At 42.0% G+C, this 19,416-nt stretch overlaps 1 protein-coding gene and 1 long non-coding RNA gene across 2 annotated transcripts in view; one reads left to right on the forward strand and one right to left on the reverse strand.

Annotated features, from left to right (window-relative positions):
* LOC133483284 (uncharacterized) overlaps nt 1–19,416 on the reverse strand; it is a 104,911-nt gene that overhangs the window by 14,631 nt on the left and 70,864 nt on the right. The window lies entirely within an intron of this gene.
* LOC133483276 (sodium channel protein type 2 subunit alpha-like) overlaps nt 7,968–19,416 on the forward strand; it is a 69,181-nt gene continuing 57,732 nt past the window's right edge. The window contains exons 1-5 of the mRNA XM_061784264.1: nt 7,968–8,257; nt 14,248–14,564; nt 15,796–15,913; nt 16,323–16,413; nt 17,727–17,855. Coding sequence (XP_061640248.1) covers nt 14,298–14,564; nt 15,796–15,913; nt 16,323–16,413; nt 17,727–17,855 — 605 coding nt within the window. The 5' untranslated portion in view covers nt 7,968–8,257; nt 14,248–14,297. The remainder of the gene's footprint in view (nt 8,258–14,247; nt 14,565–15,795; nt 15,914–16,322; nt 16,414–17,726; nt 17,856–19,416) is intronic.

Raw genomic sequence — 19,416 nt, forward strand, 5'->3', positions numbered from 1 at the left:
ATGGCTGTCGGGGGAGGTCTACAGACTACTGAAGGTCCGCAACGCGGCTTTTAGGTCTGGGCCTGAGGATAGCCAGGGCCAATCTGTCCCGTGGCATCAGGGAGGCCATTAGGGACTACTCCAGGAAGATCGCCCACCGCTTCAGTGACAGCAGTGACACCAGGAGTCTGTGGTGAGGTATTCAGAGCATTACGGACTATAAACCCTCACCACAGAACTGCGAAAGCTCCACCTCCCTCCTAAATGAGCTGAATGACTTCTTTGCTCGCTTTGAGGCACACAACAGCACCCCTGCACACAAGGCTCGACCCCCTCCTGGTGACCAAGTACTGAGACAGCGTGAAAAGATCTCTCGATAGATCAACACACGAAAAGCCCCGGGCCCAGACAACATACCTGGAGGTGTTCTGAGGGACTGTGCAGCTTTACTTACAGATGTCTTCACGGACATCTTCAACACCTCCTTGAGTCAGGGTGTGGTCCCAACGTGCTTCAAAGCCACCACCATCATCCCGGTTCCGAAGAAGTCGTCTCCCTCCTGCCTCAATGACTACCGTCCGGTAGCGCTCACTCCCATCCTGATGAAGTGCTTTGAGCGGCTAGTCATGCACCACGTCACATCCTCCCTCCCCCCCTCCTTGGACCCCTTCCATTTTGCATATCGGTCCAACCGGTCAACCGATGATGCCATCTCCACTCTGCCCTCACACACCTGAACCTAAGGACTTAAATGTCAGAATGCTGTTCATAGACTTCAGCTCAGCATTCAATACCATCATCCCTAAACAACTGATCTACAAACTGGACCAGCTGGGGCTCAACACTTGAATGTGCAACTAGCTGCTGGACCTTCTGACAGGGAGACCGCAGGCAGTACGGGTCGGCAGCAACATATCCAGCACCATCACTCTGAAAACGAGGGCCCCTCAAGGTTGTGTGTTGAGCCCCCTCCTTTTCACCCTGCTGCCCTATGACTGCACACCAACATACACCACCTACCACTCCATTAAGTTTGCAGACGACACAACTGTGGTGGGTCTCATCAGCAACGGGGTTGAGACAGACTACAGGAGTGAGGTGCGCCGCCTGCCCGGGTGGTGCATGGACAACAATCTCTCCCTGAATGTCACGTCAAGGTTGCCGGTGCCAGGAGCAAAGGTACGGGAGAGGTGAGTTTGAATTTCATTAAGGAAGACTCTTCCCGGGTTCTTCCTAAAGTGACACTATGCTCTCCTGATCAAGAAATTCATACACCTGTGAGTGTGTTCCAACTACAGGGGGATCACACTCCTCAGCCTCCCTGGTAAGGTCTATTCAGGAGTGCTGGAGAGGAGGGTCCATCGGGAAGTCGAATCTCAGATTCAGGAGGAGCAGTGTGGTTTTCGTCCTGGTCGTGGAACAGTGGACCAGCTCTACACCCTCAGCAGGGTCCTCAAGCGTGCATGGGAGTTCGTCCAACCGGTCTACATGTGTTTTGTGGACTTGGAGAAGGCATTCGACCGTGTCCCTCGGGGAGTCCTGTGGAGGGTGCTTCGGGAGTATGGGGTACTGAACCCCCTGATACGGGCTGACTCCTGTATGACCGGAGTCAGAGTTTGGTCCGCATATCTGGCAGTAAGTCGGACTCGTTCCCGGTGAGGGTTGGACTCAGCCAAGGCTGCCCTTTGTCACCGATTCTGTTCATAACTTTTATGGACAGAATTTCAAGGCGCAGCCGAGGCGTAGAGGGGGTCCGGTCTGGTGGCCTCAGTATTGCATCTCTGCTTTTTGCAGATGATGTGGTTCTGATCTCCAACTCTCACTGGAGCAGTTTGCAGCTGAGTGTGAAGCGGCTGGGATGAGAATCAGCACCTCCAAAACTAAAACCATGGTCCTCAGTCGGAAAAGGGTGGCGTGCCCTCTCGAAGTCGGGGATGAGATCCTGCCCCAAGTGGAGGAGTTCAAGTATCTTGGGGTCTTGTTCACGAGTGAGGGAAGAATGCAACGGGAAATCGACAGGCGGATCGGTGCAGCGTCTGCAGTGATGCGGACTTTGTATCAGTCCGTTGTGGTAAAGAAGGAGCTAAGCCGAAAGGCGAAGCTCTCAATTTACCGGTCGATCTACGTTCCTACCCTCGGTCATCCGGGAGGATCTCAGAGTAGAGCCGCTGCTCCTTCACATCGAGAGGAGCCAGATGACGTGGCTGGGGCATCTGATTCGGATGCCTACCGGACGCCTCCCTGGTGAGGTGTTCCGGGCATGTCCCACCGGGAGGAGACCCCGGGGACGACCCAGGACACGCTGGAGAGACTATGTCTTTCGGCTGCCCTGGGAATTGTGTCAATGTCCCAATATTTATGGATCTGAATGTACAGTAACTCTTGGCTTTTGTGGTCCATCAGTGTAAAGCCAGGATCAAAATATAGATTTGTGTCATTTGTGTGATGTAAAAAATAGGGAAAACACTGTATCGTACATTCCCGAAAAAATCTCACTGGGAGAGAATTAAGAATTCTAATATGGAAATTCAAATAGCTTTCTGGGGGAGAAAAAAAAACACACACAGTATTTCTATCCATTAATTTTGTGTTTCACTTATCGCTTGACAAACCCCAGGAAGCTATTACAGCATACAGAACTTCTGTAATTCACAGGCTAGAATGAATTATTCAAGCTTCACAAAAATGAGTCATTGTTTTCTCTCTAAAATCACCGAGGGATGATATTGCTTTTCATCTTCAGCTACTAGTATATTGACTACTTTGTCTTAAGGATTGATAATATCAGACAAATTACTGGATGATACAATTGATTTACCTAAAAAGTCTTTTCCTATTTAGTGTTTTGTGAGGTGATTAGTTTACTACCTTCTCACTCCTTTTAGGCTCCTATTATTTTTAGCACTTTAACCATCCTGTAGGTTTTTGTTTTTATTTAGGAACTGTTAAAATCACTTAATTAAACTCGCGGCATGTGAGGACTTAGTAAAGTAATGAAATTCTAATCAGTTGAATTATCACACAATAAATGAAGCTAATTTATACAACAAATATTTACATAACACACCATACATTTTCAAATAACACTATTTCATACCTGTAAAAACATGAAATTCAGAGTTCTGCCGCAAACCAAAACAAACTCAGAAATCGTCTTTTAAAAAATAAATGGACATTTAATTATCAGAATGCTTTTGGTGGAACTGAATGTCGTCTACCACAGGATAATGTAGAATGTTCCTTCAATCATACTGGTTTGGCAGTACAGAGTGTATCAGCTCCAAATCAGATTACAATTCATTGAAAGGAGGAGCAGTGCCTTTACATTTATGTCTCCCCGTTTAGAACTTCGACAGATAATAATTGAATATATTTACCCGAGTGTATTTTACCTGTGTACATGGGTCCGTCTCATTTTTCTAGTAAAATGTCCACAAAGAATAGGATGAGATGAGCAAGATTGGCAAAGACAAGGGTTGTGTCTCGGCTAATCCATGTTTACCATAATTCCTAAAGCACACTTCTCTTCTTTGCATGTTTTAGCACATGCCTTTCTATAGAAACACAGTAAGTACTGGCAACCAGGCACATGCAGAATTTTCTAACGGTACAATTAAAGTAATAATAACAATAACAAACAACAACAAAAACCCAGTACGGTAAACCCCTAGCTAGCTACTTTCAAATTAGCCAGGGCTTTGTCGCCATCTTGTGGAATCAGGGAGTTACAGAAAGTACACAAAAATATGTCAAAACTAGCCAATAGCGAATTTGTGAATAGCGAACTTTGAATGGGTGGGTGCTGTAAAACTGTTTGCATATGCCTCGTTGAAAATAAACAATAAGTTAGTGATTTGACCTATAAAATTCAGCTACCCTGCTCATCTAATGTAAAATATTCTTTGCAAGTTGTTGCTCTCGATTAAGAAATTCAGGAAATGTTGAAGGTTGAAAAATGTGAGTCCATTCTCTGACGTACAAATCTGATGTCTGAAGATCATTTCCAAATGGGTGAAAGAGGTGACGAGTACATGTACCAATGTATCAGTTCGTCCTTAGGTACTTCATACATCTTGAGTCAAATGTCATTAAAAGGAGGACAAATCTTGGTCTAAAAAAGAAAAAAATAACTCCAAATCTGGACAAGGTTGAGTCAGTTTAAAGAGGTGACAATTGAACTTTTGATCTCATCTTCTTGTACCATCTTGTGAAAATGCCACTGAGGATGAGAGTGTGAAAAGAGCCATATACGTGGCGATCTGATCTTTGACCGTAGCTACCATGACCAAAATGTTTGCGGTATATTTTGGCTACTATTCAGTTACTGTTGAAAGAATTTTTAAAAATTGCAACAAATGAGATGGCATAACTCCTATCCTATCTTTATCTGTATCCGAATTTAGCGTGAAAAAATATTTTCTTGGCCAAAACGCCAGACCAGAAACTGTTTCAGAGGCCAGAGGAGGCCAAATTTATTACGTCACTTCTAATGACTAATACAGCTATGTCATAGCTTGCTGCCAATTACTTGTCGGTACGTTACTCTACACAGTAGACTTTATATGGATGCACTAATTGTGAACATGTACACTCCTCTCCAAAAGTATGGGAACGGAGAGACCAATTACGAAATTAAATTAATTAATTAAATAAAATAATGAGGACTTTGACATCAAAAGAAAAACATGAGACGAGATCAAAATTTCTGTTTTTATTTTTAGGCACTTTCATCTGGATCTGATACACAATTTAGCGGTACATACTTGTAGCACCTTTTGTTTGAACCCACCCATTTTTTTCTTTGGGAAAAGTGTTGGAACATTTGACTGACTTGTGTGTTGTGTTGCCCAGGTACAGTATGTCCTATTATATTTATTATTTGAACAATAATGCTCAGATATGGGCTTTGCCAGTGCATTGACATTTACAGTTAGGGGTGTCTTCAATAACTGTTAGTAACATCAGCAACAACCTCCAGGGGGCAGGGGTGAAGCTATCACAATCTACTATTTGCAGAAGATGAATGAAATTAATGAATAAAACTAACAATACAACAAAAGGAAGAGCAGGCTGGAATTTCCAGAAAAGTACAAACGAGCCTCACTAATTCTAGGAAAAAGCTTTAAGGGCTTGTGAGAAAAAAAATACTTTCACCAAAGTGATGGAAAAGCTAATGTTTGGAAAAGGAAAAGTTGTGTTCTTCATCCTACACATAAAAATTCATCTGGGAAACACGGTGGAGGCAATGTCATGGCTTTGGCTTGTGTTGCTTCTTCTTTAACTCGCTCATTAATCTTGACTGACAACGTAACAGATATTGGCCATAGCAAAATCAACTCATAAGAAATGTTTGTTTTTTTCTGGCAGCTTAAAGGAAATGCAGCAAAACTGAGTCCTGGAGATTCTCTATCTGCAACACTGATGGGGAAGAAACTCCATTGGCAGCAGAACACTGCCAAAAGCACGAAGGAGTGGACAGAGGTGGAAGGATTAAGACTTGCTAAAGCGCAGTGTTTTCACAGTCAAAAATGGTCAAGTTGTAGCTGAGCTATATGTGGGTTGGAAAGACAGTGCTACACCTGGTGAGGAAAAGAATTGTCATGTAAAAAAAATAGGACCGGGCAGGACAGCAGTAGACAGTAGACCAGGCAGTACTAGGAAATGAGAGAGGTGCAGGAAGAATAAGGAATTACAATGGCTGTTTAGAAACTAGAGCACAGGTGTCCATACATTTTTCTCCAAAGGCTGCATACAGAAAAATCCACTTTGAAATTATTCAACTCAAATTTACTAAACATGACAAAACCAATCTATCAAGGAATTGGTTATTGCGTATACAGTATGTTATAGTTATAGTTTTGAAAAACTGGAACATAACAACTCTCTGTTAAAGGTGATAAAGCAAATAGTTAAGGTTTTTCAGGATTTCCGGGTGGCCTGCAGCACTGTATCACAAGAGAATAAATCCGCCTCTGCACTGTGTAGCAAAATCACATTAAGAACCAAAATAAGAGCAATGTGTAGGAAGTTGACAAGTTTTAAAGCAGTTACTTGAGGATCAGTAATGTGATATGTTCATAAATCCGACCTTGACACAGAGCAGAAAGTGCAACCAACCATTTTTGCTTCTGAAAAATAATTATCTTTATTCACCATTGTGAAGAGTAATAGTGTTACTATTTTAGTTGTAAATAGGTTATTTGTGTCTTTACAGATCAAGAAAAGCTCTATATAAAATCAATTTATTATTCGTAACAGTCGTAGTCTTTGCCAGGGGTGTCACAACCTTGGGGGCTGCAGGTTTTTTTAGCACCCACACTTTGTCCACTGCCCATTCCCCTTTTTTAAAATTGTGTTGCTTGCCATGTCAAATGTTACTTTCAGTATATGCTATGGGCCACTGAAAAATGCACTGCCATGAGCCTAGTAGAAACCCACCTCCTCCCTGTTACTATGACTGCCAGGTCCCCAACTGGTAGTCATTGGCCCTACCCCGTGCACGAGGGGCCCCTGAGTGATGTAGTACATTCAAATCTGTGGAGTGGCCCATGAGGATGGGGGGTAGGGCCGGGTGGCCGAGCACTGCTGTCCCGCAGCCAAACCCCCCTGACCCCCCGTAGATCGTTGTATATAGTGCATTAAAAAAGGGGGGAGGAGGGGGGGATGAGTGTGTGTAATGCACTAAAAGACCTGGAGGGCATGAAGGGCGGAGGAGCAAAGTGTCTAGACCGGGAAACAGGACTGAAACCCTGAGTACTGTGTGTGTGTGTGTGTGTGTGCCCGGATATGACTTGTGAAAAATATCCACAGTGAGTGGTGTGAGTGTGTGCAAAGTGGCTCCTGCAGATCGGGTCCATCCGGCAGGACAACCACAGGGCGAGAGGACTGCCACCCTAAGCCCCGCAGTACCGTTGTTCGTGAAGTTAAAATCTTTGTTTGCGCGGTTTTAGTTTCTCAGTTATCTAAGACGATCGTTGGTAAATCACTTGTTGGCTGGATTGACAATAACCTTGAGGTTGGTGACCTCCAAGACCCTGTATTCAATCAGAGAGGAGTGCCATTTTTTTCTTCAATAAACACAAGATTCCACAGTGTTTTCGCAATTACAGCATGGACGTGGTAGGCTACTATGCTTCAATTTGGAGGACACCAGATATCAGTTGGACAGCTACAAATACAATATTCTCTTCAGCGGTTTTGTCCCCTGTTGGGTCACACCCTGTGAGGCGATGGTTTTCGCCCGCTGGTGGAACTGGCTGTCAGATTTGTCGCGGCCAACATCATTATGGAATGAACTACTGTGACTGATGCACAAAATAAGTGCTGATAAAAGCATAAAGCCAAAAACTTCAGCACAGAGACGCTTTGCTTTACCAAATTTAACAGGCTGTCGAGTTCCACTTCCATTGTATTTATGTATTTATTTATTTTACAATTTTAATTTCAATTTGCACCACCGGGACACTTATGCCTTGTCAGAGCACCTTAACATAAGATAATGCGAGTGACTCTCTGTGGTGACCTTCGTTGGGTCGGACCAACAACTACAGTACATTTCAGAGTCTGTACTCTTCTACTTTTATTTAAGAAAATAAGTTGAATCAGTACGTCTTTTACCATTTTTTTTTTTTTTACAAATCAGTTTCTGTACTTCTATTAAGTGCACAGCGTGAGGTACTTTTGCCAACTCTGAGGGGACATTTGTACTTTTTCCACAGCAGCCCCATGACGCAATATGAACAGCGAGCCAACAGGTGGCAACATTTCCTAAGGCAAAGCGAGGAAACTCAAATGCTCTCCGTGATTATACATGACATATACCCGTTTAATCAGATGACAATTAGGAAATAATCTTCAATCAAATCAAAATTTAAAAATGACAAGGTGAAATAATTGACCCGTTGAAATGATTGTGGGTAAATGTGTTTTTCTTCCATCTGACAGCAGGTGGACTTGTCCTTGCTGGTGCCTGTTGACGTTCTCGAAGGATTCGTCTCCTGCCACCATTGCGCGTCCATTCTGCCCAAGCCCAACCGACAGGAAGCGGCGAAAATTGATTCAGGCGGCCTGAAAGGAAACTAACGTGTGCTCCTAATAAGGAACAACACATAAGTCTCTCTTTTTTTTTTTTTATATATATTTTTTTGCGATAGGATTTTGAGATGTGTTTTATCATTTGCCGTATTTGTCCTGTCCATCAATCCGGTTTTAAGAAAAAGCGAAATATGAGAAGGGATTTTACCTTAAGGGCCCCCAGTGGAACGTCGTAATGATACTGGTGAGTATGTGCCATCTTCTACCTGACGTGTAGAAAACATCTATTGTAGTCGCCAGGTTGGAAATAACATGTTACATCTGAAATTGTGGATGTCAGCCATTAAGCGAGTGTTATTCGTATTTCATCAAACCTGTTGTATGTTTGACAATCATGCGCGTGACGAGTCCTCGTGGAAAACAAACATTTGAGGGGAAGAAAAATTACTTTCAAGTTTTCAAATGCATTCATACACCATGAGTCATTTTGTTTCTTTCTCTCTCTCCTCTTGGCGATGTGTAAATATATGATAATATTGGATCACTGAGGAACACAAAATGGACGAAAAATAACATCGGGCTTCCTATATTAGCCTGTCAGCCACCATTGCGTCACGTTGGGACATAACCATTTGAAATGAACTCGGGACTGACTGCATTGTTATTCATCGAAAATAAAAGGTACCGGTCTATTTTGCGACAAGTGGCCGCTCCCTCTTTGGGATGGGTTGTGAGCAAATAGACTCACATCTGGCAAGGACACGCCCAGACTCCTTTCAGTGGTTCACTCGGAAACAAGCATCTTCAAATAAACAATTGGAATATGTGCCGCTCTTATTGTTCATGCACTGCTTTTGTGTTTATGCAAGGCCTTGTTTTGCATGATCAATGCTTTGGAGTACGTTTCATTTACATTTCAGTGTATTGAACGACACCCCTGTGGTTTCTGGGCCGCTGTTTTCCACTAATTGTTAGCCTCAAAGCCACAGTTGGTTATGTGGCTTCGTTGTAAGCAAAAGGTCATATGCGAAAGCTTGAAGCGATGATAGCACAGCCAAAGAATATTGTTGAGGTGAGCATTTGAAATTGTAAACACTTGCAGAGATTTACAGAAAAAAGAAATCATTAACAAGATCAGTTTTTCCACGTAGATGACTATCATTAGTTATTAATAATGACATACAATTAAAGGTAATTTGAACAAATTTGTTATTTCAGAAGTGTGTATCAAACTGATAGCCCATCCCAAAAGTCCGTACCCAACTAGCTTTCGGTTCAAAAAGGTTGGTGACCCCTGCAATAAGCCATTAAAATACATGAGATATGCTGTGATTCAGTTCAAATTTGTTGCACTGTAGCATTTATAATCATAATAATAATAATTTTGTTCTCTGTTCTTTTGTTGGGAATACTTGAATGGTCAAATGAACCCTTGCTATACTTTATATGGGGTTTATGAACCAAGTCCTGTTACAGATAGTCTGTTTATAATTCTCTATTTTAATAGTTTTAAGTACCCTAAATATAGCCCAAAATATTATCACTAAACACTTAAATATAATTTTTCGGTCATCATACGACTTTACCCTTAAAAATAAATAGTCTACAGATTATTTGATTTCGAAAAAATGCACTGGAAGTGAAAGGATGCTGTCGCTGCTTTGAATCATGTAAAAAATACCAATTACTAATTTTCTAATAGCCATTTTATTACAATTTTGACTGTGATACATTAATACTCTCATTTTGTAAAACATATATCATAAACAGTTTTGCCACAGTTATCATGAAAACGTAACATAGTTACTTTACCAATCACTTTTAAATTTAAAATGTTAAATTTTTAAAGATTTTAAAAATAACTAATTCCGATTACAAGTAACTTTATTAGTTAGTAGTTCCGACCACACTACAGAAAAATACAACTGGTTTTGCCAGTACTTTATCGGAAGTGCATTTTTATCGCAGCTGACTCTGGGTGAGAGGCAGGGTAGACCCTGAACTGGTCACCAGCCAATCACAGGGCGCATACAGTAAAAACAAACAACCGTTCAAACCCACATTCACACCTATGGACAATTTAGAGTTTTCATTTAACCTACTATGCATGTTTTTGGAATGTGGGAATAAACCAGAGTACCCGGAGAAAACCCATACAGGCATTGGGAGAACACGCAAACTCCAAACAGGGGAGGCCGGATTTGAACCCGGTCCTCAGAACTGTGAGGAAGATGTGCTAACCAGTCGTCCACCGTGCCGCCCCACTTGTTTTATTTAAAATAATAATAATAATTATTATTATTATAATGACAATCTTTCTGGATTTCAGTCAACAAATTACAAAATTACAAAATAATACCTGTATACAACCCCAATTCCAATAAAGTTGGGACGTTGTGTTAAACATAAATAAAAACAGAATACAATGACTTGCAAATCATGTTCAACCTATATTTAATTGAATACACTACAAAGACAAGATATTTAATGTTCAAACTGATAAACTTTATTGTGTTTAGCAAATAATCATTAACTTTATATGGCTACAACACGTTCCCAAAAAGCTGGGACAGGTGGCAAAAAAGACTGAGAACGTTGAGGAATGCTCATCAAACACCCGTTTGGAACATCCCACAGGTGAACAGGCTAATTGGGAACAGGTGGGTGGCATGATTGGGTATAAAAGGAGTTTCCCTGAATTGCTCAGTCATTCACAAGCAAAGATGGGGCGAGGTTCACCTCTTTGTGAACAAGTCCGTGAGAAAATAGTCCAACAGTTTAAGGACAATGTTCCTTAACGTACAATTGCAAGGAATTTACGGATTTCATCATCTACGGTCCATAATATCATCAAAAGGTTCAGAGAATCTGGAGAAATCACTGCATGTAAACGGCAAGGCCGAAAACCAACATCAAATGCCCGTGACCTTCGATCCCTCAGGCGGCACTGCATCAAAAACCGACATCAATGTGTAAAGGATATCAACACATGGACTCAGGAACATTTCAGAAAACCAATGTCAGTAAATACAGTTCGGCGCTACATCCGTAAGTGCAACTTAAAACTCTACCATGCAAAGCAAAAGCCATTTATCAACAACACCCAGAAACGCCGCCGGCTTCTCTGGGCCCGAGCTCATCTAAGATGGACTGATGAAAAGTGTTCTGTGGTGCAACGAGTCCACATTTCAAATTGTTTTTGGAAATTGTGGAAGTTGTGTCCTCCGGGCCAAAGAGGAAAATAACCATCCGCACTGTTATGGACGCAAAGTTCAAAAGGCATGGGTAACTTACACATCTGTGAAGGCACCATCAATGCTGAAAGGTAAATACAGGTTTTGGAGAAACATATGCTGCCATCAAAGTAACGTCTTTGTCATGGATGCCCCTGCTTATTTTAGCAAGACAATGCCAAACCACATTCTGCACGTGTTACAACAGCATGGCTTTGTAGTAAAAGAGTGCGGGTACGAGACTGGCCTGCCTGCAGTCCAGACCTGTCTCCCATTGAAAATGTGTGCCGCATTATGAAGCGTAAAATACGACAACGCGTATTATTTCCTGCATCGCGGGAAGGTTAAGCTACCCAGATATAACGAGATGACCATGCCAAACATGTTTCGCATTTGTTGGGGATAAGGGGGTTTAGGATGGGGTAAGGTTAAGCTTAAGGTGGGTTAGGGTTAGTGGGAAAGATTTTAACGCCGCCAAACTTAAGTCACATACTTTTTTTCCCGTCTGGAAGCAGTAGGGCATGTTCTACCGGGACGGAGCAGCGACACAAGTCCTGGAGCGGGTAATATCGGAGCAGGGCGGTCCTGCCAGGAAAGTGTGCGGGAATCCTAATAAGGCCACTTTACCACCCCTAGGTTTGCGTCGTCGTAGGCATGCAGCTCAAAAGGGGCCTATGGTATCTGTTCAGATCTATAGGTGGGACTTACTCCGTAAACTTGAATATACGGCGCAAAATAATTGACGTACTGTTTTTAAAGCGATAAAACACTTTGTCGACAGCAGTGTCGACAAAGTAACTAGTAACTAGCCTCAATATTTTCATTTTTACCTGACGACACAAACTCAAAATAGTGACTGTATTTCTAGCCTTAAAACGTAAATCGCTCCCATTCCTCAATTGTTCACGTCACCCCCCTGGATGCTGAAAACTTGACACACCTGATATTACTCTCCCAGACGGGAGCGCCAGTTGACGCTTCCCAGAATGCCTCACGGATCAGTTTGTAAATATTCCCTTTTGTTTCATAATGTAGTTGTTCGTTGTATGTATTTTCATTTGGAATAGTTTCTGTTTTATGTTTTAAAATTATATTTTCACTTCACCCATCACCAGATTAGAATTTGACCAGGCTTTTAAGGAGAGCGGTCAATCGATTCATATTTTCAATCAGATTAATCAGACTTGAATTTTGATTAATTGCGATTAATCACAGCCAGCCAAATATACCACACATAGTGACACATTTTGCTTTGAGATGGTATTTTAAACTTGTTGTGCTTCGATGAAAAGCTACACTATATGTAAATTACCTTTGTTTTCCCATTGGGGTGACTTTTGAAGCAAAATTTGGCATCAAGCACACCATTCGGAGTCTTTGCGCTGGCGTAAGCATTGACCTGATCACTGACCTCACTTGCACCGCATTTCAGATATCCAGGTATCCAGATATCCAGTTAAGGCAAAGCAACGTGTGTGGTCAAATAAATTATGTGATTCATCTGAGTTAATACATAATTAATGTGATCATTTTGTTGTGATTAATCATGAGTTAACGCTTTGACAGCCCTACTTTTAAAAAACCTAAATTATACACTGGTGCACGGCATACTGCCACCATCTTGGAACGCGGCCTTGATTTTTGTCACTACTAAAGGAAAGGGCAGTAAGACATACTGGCTAGAGACCGATATCAGTGCTTGATGAGAATTTTAAATGGTATCCCTAAATGTTTGGAGAGCAGTATGACCACTTTGAGTGAGATCCTAGATGAGAATATGAGGACATTCATTTAAAGTTGTCTACCTCTTGAATACTTTTAAAGTGAACACTATATATAAGTAGATCATAATCTGGAAAAGGAAATTCATGTGTTGAGGAACGAGAAGTATCCAGGCCGTATGCAAAAAGGCCAATACAAAGAAATGGCTGAATCCAGATCCTCTGACATGGGATGATAGTTTTGAACCCAATACAGGAAATTCAATTGTTAAACAACAACATACAAAATAACTAGATGTCAGTGAAAATGGGTGAGAAGGAATGACACTGTTTACATGGACTTCTAGGTAAAGTGAACTGGCATTGCTAGAGCTGCTGTTATAGCTATTTTTAAAGTAGTTTCACATGTTATGAATTTATTTTGATTTTGTGACAGACAACAGAGTATATGACAGGAACGATGTGAAAGGACATTGATAACTTTGCATTCCTTGCAGCTCTTGCTGACTATATTAACAAAATAATGTATCTATTCTTATATTACAAAACAAAATAAATGATGTATTATCACAGTGTGAATGTACAGTGTTTGAACTAAATAATTCTGATACAAATAATAATTTCCCCAGTAATCAATTTTTACAATTATGTATTGTATTCCAAAAGAACACATTCACTCCCATTTACGCAGTGTCCCTTAACGCACCTCGCACACTCACGCAGCTGCCGCATGCCTGCCTAGCTTCACGCTGAAGAGCAAAATAGGAAATGCAGCAGGTGTACATTCTTTTAATCATTTGAGCATGTCAGACCAGGTCCGTCTGCTGGTCACTTTTAGTATTACAGTTGATTCAATGTATATTGTGAATTACTTGTGACGTGGCTATCGAGCACACATGCATTGCGATGACAATGCTCAAACAAAATATTGTGCAGCCCTAGCCAGTATAGTGTCCCATGAGGAACACTACTACTACGCCCGGGGACGAGGAGGCAAAGACAATGAGCTCATAATGGCTCACCAGGGCTTTTGCGAAGCCATTATTTGTGCCACCCCAATTCTCCTCCATAGGTTATGCTGGTGCTTGTGGCTTATGAGGATTTATTTGTGGTTTTTTTCAAGAGCAGCACACAATGCACAATGGAAAATGTGTGCCGGTCTATAACTGTCAATATTGCGACTTGGAATTCTTTGCACTGTGTCGAAAACTGTCATAATTTCGCACGGTATGATATGACACAACCCAACTAATTACCCTTCACTTCCTTCTGAACTGCAGCTCTCTAATCCAACTGAGTCACTCTCGACTTAAAGGAGCAGGATGACAAAATGGCCCAGCTGCTGGTACCGCCTGGTCCTGACAGCTTCCGCCCCTTTGTCCCGGAGTCTCTGGCCGCCATTGAGAGGCGCATTGCCGAAGAGGAGGCCCGGAGACCACGGGCAGAGCGGCGCAGCGACTGCGACGATGAAGATGGGCCCAAGCCCAACAGTGACTTGGAGGCAGGAAAATCACTTCCCTTCATTTATGGTGACATCCCTCCAGGTTTGGTGTCCACTCCTCTGGAGGATTTGGACAGCTATTACAGCAATCAGAAGGTCTGTTTGAATCTATCACAGAATTATCTGTCCCACCCGTTTCTGTTGATAGGATGGAGGCTGCATCTAAGGACGTAGTTTCGATTTGGTGAAACACGATACAACTACACTGGCCCTTTGAAATATGAATGCCCCAAATGATACTGGATTTGGAGTATAGTAAACCTCGCGTGCAGAAGGGTGGTGGTGGGGTGAGGTGGTGTATCGGGGCCGAGCCATACTACAAGTAGTGAAAAACTGTTAGTAATTGACACCCCTCCAAATGGTTTATAATTGCCCATATACAGTAGATTATAATCGGAATAGAAGGCTCTCTAACAGAAGACCATTTATCATTTGTTCTGTCTGTCACTATGCCTCACTGGCATAAATAGATGAACAAAGATACATTTTTGAGCAATTAAGTACACAAGTATATACAGTAAATGAACAGGTCATTTAAATAGACACATTCCTCCATCTTGTGATCGGGTCGATGATCGGTTATCGTTTTTTTATAACTCGCAGATTAGTGATCGGTGATCGGCCCCAAAAATCCTGGTCGTGTAAAGCCTAGTCGTAATATTCATTATCTAATATTGTTGGCTTCCATCTGTTTCGGACCCTAAAATCGGGACAAATCCACTCTTAACGCCCCTCAGACCTAAGGATGTTCTTATACCATAATCTTATAAAACATAAGATTGTCTGCCATTTGACGTGCTTGGTCGGGAAGAGGCAAAATTGGGACAACAACAGCCGGATTGCCTATTTGTGTGTCCCGGGCTTGAGCCAGCTCATACATTCCGAAGCTCCCAAATCGCTTTACTGAATGGATATATCGCAAAAACATTTTCTTCTGGCATTTCAACAATGTTTACACTAGTGGTACAAATCTGTTATCCCGTTCTCCTCTCATTTGCACCTGCATTTTAGATGCAGCACTACAAGACGCAAAATCAGCCATCGCAATTTGCCTCAGGTTCGATAAATCACATTGTGGGGGCTAAATGAATCTATTTGCATGTACTCCTGCCAGAACACACAAAATGAACTGTGCGGCAATTTTGCGCGTTTGGCAGACATAATACTGGGTGCGCCTGGTTATAAGATCAGCTTTCAAGTTTGCGCCAGTTTTTGCACATACAAATCTTGGGTAAATCAGGCTCTGAGAATGTTTATCACATGCATTATGAATTCTATACATACCAATGTATTTCAATGTTTTCGCTGCTTTTTGTCTCCTTTTCAGACTTTCATAGTATTGAATCGTGGGAAGGCAATCTTCCGTTTCAACGCCACTCCTGCCTTGTACATCTTAAACCCCTTCAACCCGCTGAGGAGGATAGCTATTAGAGTTTTGGTACACTCATATCCTTTTAAAGTGTGCTATATACAGAGCTTCATATAGATGAAAGCCTTTATCAGACAAAATGAGATTCGGATGTTCTGAATACCAAAACGACATGTTGTGATTGGCTCAGTCATATCAAGATATTATAGCCACTGTGCATTTAAATGCAAATGATGAGGAGACTATACATTTATACGGTTTCACAGTTACAACCGACCCTCTGAGGGCAACCATTAACTGATGTGGCCCGCAATGAAAACGAGTTAGACAGCCCTGAAGTGATACTTTATTGACTGCTTGAATTCAAGACGCATTTATGTTTTTGGATATTGTAGTTATGGTACGTCAAGGTCGGATTTTCTTTTTAGACTACAATGCAAGTTAACGTCAATTTTCCATTATGTTCCTTGACTGTTGTGTTTCAACGATGTTCAGCATGTTGATCATGTTCACCATCCTAACCAACTGTGCTTTTATGACCCTAAGTAACCCTCCGGAATGGGCCAAGAATGTAGAGTAAGCCGCTTTTCTTTTTTTCTCATTGAGTCATTGGTTCTGTGTTGTCGAAAATACAATTGCGAGAGTGTGTAATTGTTACTTTGACGTGCGTTTTAAAATAGGATTACATTTTTGCAGGGTTTTAGTTTTCGAATTGTATGTACATCATTGTATGACATCATTATACTCTCCAAAGGTATTGGAACAGTGCAGCCATATCCTTTACTTTTGCTGTATAGACTAATAATATTGGTGTCTAAAAATGAATGTAGATGAATATGAGCCCAGAGATGAACATTTCAGCTTCTATTTCCTGGTATTTACATCTGGCTCCGAGACAACTTGGAAGTTAGCACCGTTTGTAATGGGCCACTGTTTTCTTACTGTCTCAGCTTTGCAGATTACAGCCAATCAGGGTTTTAAACATGCGAGACAGCGAACGGCCGCCGGAGTATATAAGGCATCAAATATTGTGTTTTACATCTATATTCATAATGTATAATGTGCCTGTGGATGAAAAAGCAAAGCTTGTGACCACAGTGCGCACGAAAGGTACGTCCACTCTGGATACGTTCAAATGAAGGGAGTCAGTGAGACGGCTTTAAAATAGCCACACTCTTGCTTTTATTCTCGCCCACGTCCAGTCTCTTCAGCAGCCTGCTTCTTCCATAACTATTATTCTATCTTTTTATGGTTTAAGAAATGTGTACAATAACATACAGCATCAAATGCCTATACAGGCTCGCTAAGGGTGTCCAGATATACTGTTGCTCAATGTGCTGGGGTGCTTCGGTAACTCTTATTTTCATGCGATGGTCGGGTCCAATCGGGTTCAACTGCATCGCGCAGTGTGCAGCAGGCCTAATACAGTGCCATGGTGTAGTGCTACTTCCACTAGTGGAAATACAATAAAAGCTTTTGCTGTCTATAGAAGAAGAAGAAGAATCATCTTTTATTGTCATGAACATGCATGCATGCACACGAAATTTGTTCTCTGCATTTAACCCATCACAGTGAACACATCCACATGTTAGTGGAACACACTGGAGCAGGGGGCAGCTGAAGCGCCCGGGGAGCATTTCGGGGTATCAGTGTCTTGCAGGGTGTCTCTCTATATGATCACTCACTGTTTGCTGTAGCAGTAACCGTCGCCTTAGCATTACCCTCTCGCTCTGCTCTCAGTCATCATGGTAACGAAAGCTTAAGCCAACTACCTTAAACATGTTAGATCACAAACAATGTAAACATGACATGGCGGCTGGACCAGTGCTAAGTCATGTACTGCAGTCTGTCTTGTAACACGCTATTTGTCATTCTTCTTTATTTGCCAGATACACATTCACAGGAATTTACACTTTTGAGTCCCTCATAAAGATCCTGGCCAGAGGCTTTTGCGTGGGGAAGTTCACCTTTCTGCGTGACCCGTGGAACTGGCTGGACTTTAGCGTCATCCTCATGGCGTAAGTATTTTGGCACACTTACACTTTTCTCGCTAATCGCTGTGTTAGAAAGAGGAGAACAATCTACATTATATTATTGTGTGTTTTAAAAACTTTGCCCAAGATCTCTACTGTATCCTAATTGACTTGAGTGCAGCCTACATATGTCCCCTGCCTCAATAAATGTATTGTACAGCGCACCCACAAAAAACCTTTCATACCCATGTGGACTGTTTTGTAGGACCTCTATTTCACAGGCCTAGAGACTAGATGGTGAACTGATGGCGACAGAGACGTCTCTGTGGCGTGTCCTGGAGACTAGCCGGGTCGCCAAGGAGTTGCGGTGAAATCAAACGTTCTAATTCATTGGAGACCTCTAAAAGTCACTATAGAGGAAAAACCTTTACGTCGCTTAATGTCACAAAAGTACAGTCACTGGTCACCTAAATTTATGTGGACATCTCTACTTATGGCCATGCCAAGCTCTGAAAATATCAGAACGATCGCCCCAATATTTTTTTATTTTATGGACATTGAGTTTTCCTCTCAGATACATACATGCAAATCAGTCGCCTTTTGGCGAAATTTGCCTCAAAATAAGCCATTTACGTGAACCGTATAGATCCGATGAGTTTTTCCGGGGCGGGGGGTCTGCCGTTGCTGACGGCATCGCTGACGTCATCGCTGACTTCATAGGTTGTTTTGTACTCCTTGAACGCTGGCAGCTAGAGCCATTCCACCAAGCCACCATCCACACACAGATGTAATTGTGACTATTACTCCGCAGCGGATGAATATGTGAGCGCTTCGGCCTGAGGTTCCGCCTGTGCGCAGGGGACCTGCTTTGGATAAGTCACAGGAGTTGGCGAGACCCGAAAAAACACTTCCGCCGCTTCTGCTGTTAAGAAGTAACTGTACTTTTACTCCGTTACAATTATTGAAATGTCGCTCGCTACTTTTATTTATCAATTATTGCTTATTTATCAACTATTTAGTGCACAATACTACGACTTCCGCATTGGGTGCTGTTTGCTCCACTCCAATTTAAGCACAAGTGACATTTAAGTTTAGTTCACCAATCAAACGAAGTCACATGACCTCATGCAACATCTTCTATTGGGCTTCCCGGGGATAGGTATTAACACTAGATTAGCCAGCCCGACTGATCGACGTGCCTACGTGGTGACCATGTTGGGAAGGTCGTCGTTACTATGAAGGCAACGGCGCGCTACTCGTGTTTACATTTAGACGAACAAAAACAACAGCTTTCATTTATTGTAGTAATGCACTGGCACTCACTGCCCAAATGTGGATATTTCAGCCCACTTATAACATGAGAAAACACCTTGCAGTAAATTGCAGATGATGTAGTTTTGGCTGTGCGTGCACACACACACACACGCACACGCACACGCACACTTACACACACACAAACACACACGCGCACAGTGATATCAGAATTTGCACATTCACATTTTCTTTTCTTTTTTTTCTTTTATTGATTATTGTCAAGTAACAGTACTCTTACTTGAGTACAATATTTGGCTACCCTATCCACCTCTATGTTACTCTTACGTTTAAG

Source organism: Phyllopteryx taeniolatus, chromosome 1 (genome assembly GCF_024500385.1).
Source record: "Phyllopteryx taeniolatus isolate TA_2022b chromosome 1, UOR_Ptae_1.2, whole genome shotgun sequence".
NCBI lineage: Eukaryota > Metazoa > Chordata > Actinopteri > Syngnathiformes > Syngnathidae > Phyllopteryx > Phyllopteryx taeniolatus.